This window comes from Pagrus pagrus, assembly GCF_965226575.1.
Source record: "Pagrus pagrus genome assembly, chromosome: 15".
Classification (NCBI taxonomy): Eukaryota; Metazoa; Chordata; class Actinopteri; order Spariformes; family Sparidae; genus Pagrus; species Pagrus pagrus.
The window spans coordinates 10,911,281-10,920,808 of NC_140199.1; the positions used below are offsets into that span (position 1 = coordinate 10,911,281).

The 9,528-nt window shown below is 41.5% G+C and overlaps 1 protein-coding gene across 1 annotated transcript; it reads left to right on the forward strand.

Moving 5' to 3' along the window:
* Positions 1–1,847: 1,847 nt before the first annotated feature.
* slc3a1 (solute carrier family 3 member 1) lies at positions 1,848–9,505 on the forward strand. Its single transcript, XM_084374695.1, has 10 exons — positions 1,848–2,435; positions 3,489–3,668; positions 3,772–3,917; positions 4,030–4,155; positions 4,387–4,506; positions 6,567–6,691; positions 7,014–7,215; positions 8,256–8,438; positions 8,745–8,870; positions 8,972–9,505. Exons 1-10 carry the CDS (start codon positions 2,042–2,044, stop codon positions 9,401–9,403), a joined length of 2,034 nt encoding a protein of 677 aa, XP_084230821.1. The 5' UTR covers positions 1,848–2,041; the 3' UTR covers positions 9,404–9,505.
* The last annotated feature ends 23 nt before the right edge of the window (positions 9,506–9,528 follow it).

The following is a 9,528-nucleotide window of genomic DNA, read 5'->3' on the forward strand; positions in this document are numbered from 1 at the left end:
CGCTGTGCTCCATTCTTTTAGTGCCTACTTGAAATGTCTGCTTGTGTGTTTTTGAAAGCATTCACGAGAACGGAGAGTTTGTGCATTTTGTTGGTGCACATTGTTCTGTGCCAGGTTGTACAAAATACAGTCACCATGTAGATCAGGAAAGAAAGCACAAGTCTACCAATAAGTGATTGAACTGGGCTAACGGTTTATAGTAAGCTCCTTGTAATAAGTCTGATAATAACGGGTAATAAGACCCTTATAAGCGCTTATTAGATGCTTATTAACGTGTTAATAAGAATAAAGATGTTACTAGCATCATAAACACATTAAGAATTTATTGAGTAGCTAACCTCAGACAGGCCTTTAAAAAAGTAAATGTATGTAGGTAAAAGTATGTATTGATCGTTACTGTCAAACATTTAAATACCATTTATTAAGCAATTGTAAAGGTTGCAACTTTATAATGGTCATCTAAACAATGTTTATTGAACAACACAGCATTTATTAACCATTTACTAAGAATTATAAACATCAGTCGCAACTTTACAACAAACGCTTGCTTAATAAATGGTTTATAAAGCCTTTAAATGTTGATAGTTAATGATTTACTATAGTTTGATTACCTAAACATCTACCATTTATTAATGATGGTTAATATAAAGTGTTACCTGAGCGGCTGCTTCATCGCTGTGGTTCTTTGATCCCTTACACCACAGTTATATATCACTATCTCTACTCTCTGACGCATAACATGATGTGAACATAACGTTTTGTTCAGATATAAATATTGGTCCTTGAAATGTCGTCCAAAACCTGGATTTAAACATTGTTGATGTGTAGCGCAGACTGAGTAGATGAACGGTAAATGTCCCAGCTAGTGATGGAAAGTAATGTTCACTCGAGTACTGTACTTGAGTATAGGAATCAGGCAATACATATTTTGGAGATGCAGAGATTTTTTCAGTCAGGAAAACTGTCACATGTATGAGATTCTCAACGTTCAGTCAAAACAGCCCAGAACATGAGTAAGTAACACTGTTTGACTATAAAGTGTCTGAAAACACCCCAAAGTTAATAATTTATTGTAAACTTGGTACTTTAGTACACCTTGGTACCATTTGCAAACTTGCTGATCACTGAATATTCACACACACACACACACACACTACATCTTGACCTTACCGTGGCCGTCATTTTTCTGCAACTTTACTTTATACTGACATTTTGGAGACAGATATTGTACTTTTACTCCACTACATTTAGATTGCATGCTGCATCAGAGCAAAAGTAGTGCATTTTTAAATAAATGTGTTTTATCGGCAAGCAGAAAAAGGCTTAATATTGAATCCGATAATTGGTCTAGCCGATTATCGGTCGCCCAAAAGTAGGCTATACAGTAAATACTGTACATACTGTACATACATACAAAAATATGTATAATTTTACTTTGACTTTCGATTACTCAAGTTCATTTAATATCAGATACAATACAGATACTGAAAAATAACTTTTGGGTACTAATACTGACAATGAGTAGTTTATTTTCTTCTATGTACATTTTGGTGAGAAACCTTAAAGTAGGCCTGCTTGTAGCCATGTTATGTTTTGAATAAACCATTTGCATGATGAGTATTTTCATACTTTTATTGAAGCTAGTAAAGGGCATGAAAACTTCCCCCAGCCAACACTGGAACAAGAAATGTTAATCCCTCACCATTACACTTCATCCAACTCTAGTTTCCCACATTCCTCAGGTGGCACTGTGTGTGTGTGTGTGTGTGTGTGTGTGTGAGAGAGTGAGAGAGAGACAGAGAAATAGAGAAAAGTGGAGTGAGTTTGTGTGTGTGTGTGTGAGAGAGAGATAGATAAAAGAGGTGTGTGTGTGTGTGTGTGTGTGTGTGTACTCTGACCCCGTAAAAGCAGATAAAAGAGTCCTCGAGTCAGCCGGTGCGTCTTAATAAGTTAATAAGAGTTGAACCAGCACGGTGTGTTGTCAGCTTTCCCTCTCTAGGCATCTGAATCAGGTGAGTGTGTTTAGAGCAGGACTGGTATCATGGAGCTGGGTGAGTGCACCAGAAACCCTGGCTATCAGGATGCGGACAGCAGCGTGTCGGCGTCGGACACCAACACCACCGTCCCCGCGGAGGACTGCACCGCGGTGAAGCTGGAGCAGGACCCGGCGGCGGAGGAGTACATGCAGTTCAAGCCGCACGCCGGGATGCCCAAAGAGGTGCTGCTGCTGTACTCCTCCCAGGCCCGCTACCGAGTGACCCGGGAGATCCTGTTCTGGATGACGGTGGCCTGCACCCTGGCCCTGCTGGGTGCCACCATCGCGGTGATCGCGCTGTCGCCGCGGTGCCTGAGCTGGTGGCAGACCACCCCGGTGTACCAGGTCTACCCCCGGTCCTTCAGGGACTCCGACGGAGACGGGGTGGGAGACCTCAAAGGTAAGATGCACTGAACCTGATGCATGTTAATAAACTTAAACATCCACATGTCCTGGACAACACGCTAATCCGTGGCATGTGACTGGGCCCTGTTCAGTTCTGGGTCCCCTATTCAGCCCAGCAGCTACTGTGAGGGACTCTGACTGACTTGAGTCGACTCATGTCACAGTTATGATGACCTGCAACTTGATTTTTTTTCTTCTTCAGAAAATAAGTGACTTGATACTTGATTTGGACTTGAATGACTTGTCTGAGTTCATTTTATGTTTGAAGTTTAACCTTTTAACTTTTATTTTAAGTCTGGCTGTGAGTGTTTGACGCGGGGAGGGAATATTTTTTAATTTAAGAAGAAATTAAGAAATAAATAAGCTTTTATGAAGTCATTTGTCTTTTGTTTGATTACATATATTTCACTGAATATCAGTAATTACACACAAATTCAGTTCACTGTCATGCTGTTGTAAAATGTTAGATAAACCGGACAATAAAATCATTACCTGACAGGTACCAATACCTTGTGTAAAGGCCAGAAACTGCGGGCGAGACTGCAAGATCTTAGGGGTCAAAGTGACTTGACTTGCCTGAGAAAAAATGACACGGGACTTAAACGAGACTTGGACCAAATGACTTGAGTCATGTCTGATAAGGCCCATAATAAACTCTAAATCATTAAGCTTGCTGTTTAGTAGCTCTGAAGAGTCTTCCACTTCAGATTAAAAGTAAAAACACATAATATATCTAGTGCTTTATTTCTAATAAGTTGTTCTTTATCAAGGGTTTAGAACCAAATAATGTCTTTAATCATGTCTAATAAGTCATTTACTAACAGAAATGTGACTCGAATCACTTAGTCCAAGTCTCCAAGTCCATTCAAGTCAGGTTTTGTCCAGTCAAGTCAAGTCCTTAGTTAGGGCAAGTTAAAAAACACTACCAAAAAAACACTGTATAATACATGTTAATTGTTGACAGAATCAGTATTAATCATCTTTGTCTTCTGGCTTCTCATTGTGACAAAGTCCTGAATTCATCACTGTTGTGTCTCTGATGTGGCAGGAATTCAGGAGATGCTGGATCACTTCCAGTATCTGAACATCAAGGCAGTGTGGATCAGTCCTTTCTACCGCTCTCCTATGAAGGACTTCGGTTATGATGTGGAAGATTTCCGGGACATCGACCCGCTCTTTGGAACCATGAAGGACTTTGAAGAGCTCCTGGCTGAAATGCACAACAAAGGTCTGAACCTTTCATGTTGGGAGATGTGATGGTGGATCAACATGTGTTCTCTTTTCGGGGAAAGAAGGGTTGACTTACACTTATCTCTCTCTGCTTCCACCAGGTTTGAAGCTGATCATGGATTTCATTCCCAATCACACCAGCGACCGACACCGCTGGTTCAACTTGAGTCGGACTAGAGACCCTCACTACGAGGATTACTATGTCTGGGCTGACTGCAATGCAACTTCTCCAAAGCCCAATAACTGGGTTGGTACTTACATTATCTTGGTCTTTGTGCACATATTAACTGAACCTTCACAGATGATTTACACCTCCTAATCCTCTGCATCTCCTCTGTTTCTCTGCTCTTTCCTCTCAGGTGAGTATTTTTGGGAACTCATCGTGGACTTACGATGAAGTTAGAGGACAATGCTACCTACACCAGTTCCTCAAGGAGCAACCTGACTTGAACTTCAGGAACCCACATGTCCGCCAAGAGATCGTTGTAAGATTACACAACCGTACACATGCTCTTATTTACATGCTCTAAGATTTAAAAGTCTGTGTTTTTCGGTGACTCGCTTGTCGTTTTGCATCTTTTGGATGATTTTTTCGCAAGGCGAAAGATTGAGGGGCTCTCGTGCAAGTTTAACATTGTCACTGCCAAGATTGTAGTGATTCAAAGCTAGCTGAACATAGACAAAGTTCCTGTTGAATATTCGTTATTTTATTTCAGGATCTTATTCATTTCTGGCTGGAGAAAGGAGTGGATGGTTTCCGGATGGATGCGGTGAAGCACATCCTGGAGGCTGAACACTTGAGGGATGAACCACAGGTGGACCCCAACAAACCACCAGTGAGTGTAACCTCTTTGCACCTCGTAACATCTAACCTCACTTGGCACCATTGTTCATCTCTAACAAGCACTGGCTGTGACAGGAGAGGCAGCAAATATCTGCTGGCTTAGATCTAGCAGCTGTTTGTCCTCACATTAACCCGACACAGCCACCAAAGATGGTAAGGTCTGTCTGATCCGCTGGTTGAAATGGATCCATATCAAATGGCAGAGTGAGAGAGCGACACTCTAAATACATTTACAGTCATGTAAGGCCTCAGGCTTCAGATCTAATCAAATGTAATATCGGTGATTGACATCTGAGGGTGCTGTGGAAGAATTTTTGAATCCTGTCCACGAGTTCCCGCCGGAGGTCACTGGGGAAATGATTATGGGTGATACTTTGGAGCTCAGTTGAACTAGCATAGGTAACTGCCACACCGACAATTTGTAATGAACGTCATTTTTAAAAACAAAAAAAACTCTTCTCTGCTGTCTGCCTGTGCCAGAGTTTGACACACTCAGAGGGATGTCATGGTGCACTCAGGTACACGTCTTCAGTGTTTATTTACCTCCTAATACTGGTATAAGCATCAGACCCAAATATCAACTATCAGTCGGGCTCTATTTCAAACTACATAGAGAATAACTTTTCTGACTGCTGTGCTGTGCTCTCACCAAGTTGCAGCTTTTCTCTGAGATCAAAGTTCAGTTTAGTTAACAATCTCTGAACATACAGTTCTAATTTTATTTAATTATACGCGTGACATCTCAGAGTCCAGATCGTTACGATCTGAGGCATAAAAGCAGCACCGTGGGCAGAAAATAAACATAATCAACAGCTGAGTGGGAGGGTTCTCACTATACATGATGTATCAGTCATCATTTTGCTTAAATGTCATGCTCATCTAGTGTCCTTCTGGAGAAAATATACTCTTCTTGGAACCGAAGGGTTCATGATTCATGCAGAGTTAAGCTCACTGAGAAAGAGTTTTTGTTCCATAGCGGCTGAAGTTATTTCTCACTGAAGGCAGATTAGCAGAAAAGAGGCATATTTTGGTGGATTAGCAGATCACTGGGATTTACTTACCGCTGCAGAATAACTATAGCACTGAGACTGACTTGTCTACTTAGTGTTGACTGAGAGATGTAGTCAATGCTGCAGCAGTACACACAAATCTATGGACTACTCAAACATAATTGTAAAACTGTGCTTTATGGCGACAAAACAACACTATTTAGCTACATTGAAGATTTCCAAGTATTTACGAAAGTAGAGCCACAGTTTTGCTCTTTAAGAGTCACAGCTGTGTGTTTTTGCTGAGATTCTTACCACAACCTTGAAAATGATTCAACCAACCATAAATGAGTAACTCTGTGTCATCATTATAGCTTTAGTGTTTGTTGTAATAGCAAATACAGACCGTCTTTGTGCTTTACTGGCTGTTGGCAGGGTTGCTTGCTCATGCTGCAGGTCTGCTCGGTGGTTAGCGCCGTGAATAGATTGATGACCTGGTCCTGTCCCTGTGTTTAAGTTCAGTGGTTAGTTTTCAGGAGCATTACATCACCGTCCCTGGACAGGGCTTTCAGGAGTGAAGCAGGTCCCAGAATGATTCCCTAAAATAGTTAAATTTTTGGGTATAACTTAAACAGACTTATTTATCTGCCTGTGTCTCTTTTCCCCCTATTCGGTCTTCTTCTTCCCTACTTTTATTACAACTAATTATGTCCCAATGAACATTCCTTACACACAGCAGCAGTCCTTGATCACTGAACCCACTCTCTTCTCTCTATGTATCTAGTTTCTACTTTTTATCCAACTACCTGGCCTGTGACTGGACCCCTGCTTTGGCTGACAAAGGAGCACATTTACACCCAAACTCTCCCAACTCCCAGTGGGCAGAGGAAACTACAGAACATCTCTCTGAATCCACTGTAGTTGATGATCTCAATGTGGCCTTAGTACCCCACCTTAACCAAGAGCAAATCCTGACTCCAACACTTAGGCTACTCACCCAATAGGCCAGAAATCCAGTAATGACCACATCCCCTCATGTTTCTTTGTATTCATCACACTCCAGGAGGCTATTACTACAGAGTGGGACCTCTACCATGACTACACTACCAGTCAGCTGGGCTTGCATGACATGCTGAGGGACTGGAGGGCTGAGATGGACACCTACAGCCGTGAGCCCGGCAGATACAGGTACAAGAGCGATAACAATAGACTTATGTTATTATGTTAAGTTGGGACCTGTAATGCTCCTTTGCTACTACATACGACGATGATGCTACAAGCATTACATAATTCATTATTCTTAATTTGTCACCTAGCCAACATAACTGTCTTTTACTACCGTCTGATATGTTGATAATAAAGTTCACTTGACATAAGATAAGATTCAAGATAATAAGATAAGCAGAGTTTACAAGTATGAAACTTGCATGCCGAGTGTAGAATGTTGACAGTTTATACACTGATCAGTGTTCATGTTATTTTACCTAACAAGTCAATTTTTTCACTCCAGGTTCATGGTGACGGAGTCATATGATTACCACGAGGTGGACAAGACCATGATGTACTACAGCACCCCACTGGTTAAAGAAAGTGACTTCCCCTTTAACTTCTACCTGCTGGACCTACCCCAGAACACCAGTGGCTTGTGGGCTCAACATCTGGTCCACCTGTGGATGGGCAACATGCCCAAGGGACAATGGGCGAACTGGGTGGTGAGTCACCACAGTCACATTTACATATTAGTCTCTTGGCTCCATTTTAAACAAGGCTGCCATACAGGGATAGCAACAAATAATCTGCCTTCTAAAGACATTTATGCCCTTTAGCCTCATCTTTTGGTCTGCTTCATAATGGCAAGAACCACAAGATCAAATCAGGATGAGAGGTATCGATTAAGCTGTCGATTATTTTCTCGGTTATACAAGTAGTTGTTTTGTCCACAAACCAAATATAGCCAGTATACTGTCACAGAGGAGTAAAGAAACAGGAAATATTCACATTTAAGAATCTGGAATCAGATAATTAGAATTTTTTCTTTAAAAAATGATTTCAACCAATTAATCATCTATCAAAAGAGTTGGCAATTACTTATCAAGGTCTTTTATCATCATAACTTTAGACTGCTGGGTCAGTTCCAATATACTGTCATGTAAGATGGTGTTTCTCTTCCAAGTTTTATAACAACAGGATGTTTTATTACACAGGGTGTAAATTGCTCAACACGCTAAATATTAAAAGATGATAGTAGTATCACAAAAACAGAGACACTATTAAATCAAGTTTATGATTATGAAAATAGCCCTCTGTGATAAGGTGGAAGTAAATGGTAACTGATTAGGTGAACAGAATGACATTTTGATGCAATGTTATTCCAACGTGATCACCAAATGTATAACTAAGAAAACAAAGATGTGCCTACCAATGGATTATTGTTTCCTTGGTCACAGAGTAGTGTCTATGAGCTACACTGGCCTGCCCCTCTCAGAGCACACCAGTACAAAGGCTAAATTGCAAGATAGTGTACACTGCTATGATTGTTTCAGTGTCATTTACTCCTCCGAAGCCCACAATGTCGCTCCATCTCAGCCGGTCTCTGGCCTCTCTCTCACGTTATCTTTATCCATCACCTTTTAGCTTCAGCCTTCTCTCCCATGATCCAAACCCATCTGTTACACCCTGCCATCTTCATCACGACTTATCTCACTCACCTCTCCACCCTCTCCCGTACTTCTCTTACCACCACTGTTATCAGGTTGGGAACCATGACAGGCCTCGAATTGCCTCCAGTGCTGGACAAACCTATATCCGTGTCATCAACATGCTGCTGCTGACCCTTCCAGGCACGCCCACCACTTACTATGGCGAGGAGATCGGCATGGAAAACATCAATATTACAGACAGTCAGATACAGGATCCTGCTGGCAAATACAACAAAGTCAGTACTGTGTAAACACTGAAAAACACTTAAATACTCGCTCTAACATCTCTGCCAAGCGTAGTTTGTGCACAAAAAATGGCCCGTTTTTATATACAGCTTGGAAAAGGGCATTGAAATTACTCTTTGTAATACAATTTCTATAAAAACTGAACAATTTAACATTCATACAGGTAGGATTTATTGCAGATTTGTTGTATTATAGACTGCTTTTGCGAGTGTATGTACATTCAAGTGTGTCCACATACATTCATTGTCAGAAGAAGTGCCAAAATGATTGATGATGATGATGTCCTTTCACTACAGAGTCTCAGTCGAGACCCTCAGCGGTCTCCGATGCAGTGGAGTGGTGACATGAACGCAGGCTTTAACAACAACACCAACATCACGTGGTTGCCTGTACACCCCGACTACAGAAGCATCAATGTGGAGGTAGAGAACTCCTGAGCACTGAGCACAAACATCTGACCAGAGCTTGCTCAAGTTGATCATATTTCACATCATGTATCCCTTCATCAATCTTTCTCTTCTAGGTCCAGAAGGAAGATGAAGGTTCTGTCCTGGCTCAGTACCGCTTCCTGAACACTCTGCGTCAGTCAGAGCTCCCCCTTCAGCGTGGCTGGTTCTGCTACGTTCACGCTGATGCAAGTGTCTTTTCATACCTCAGAGAGCTGGATGGGCTTGACCAAGCTTTCCTCATTGTGCTCAACTTTGGTAAAGAATCTGTCATCACAGATCTTTCATCTGTTCTTGAGTTACCAGACCAGTTGACGGTGCTGATGAGCACGAACAGAGTCAACAATGGCAAGGTCTTAAAAAAGTCTCAGATTCTGACAGAGGCGGGTGAGGGTTTGGTGATACGGTACTCCACAGGTACTCGGTTTAATCCCAACCACCCCGAAAAGTGCTACATCGCTGAGAAGGCCTGCTATTTGAAGGTTTTAGACATACTCTATAAATGCTAATTAGAATGGACACTGGTATTCATTCCATTTTCACAGCAATTTTTGTCTTCGCTGTAAAGGATTTATGTCTTAATAAAGATTGCAGATACATTAACTGTTAAAGTTGTCTCTTCCACTGGTATTCT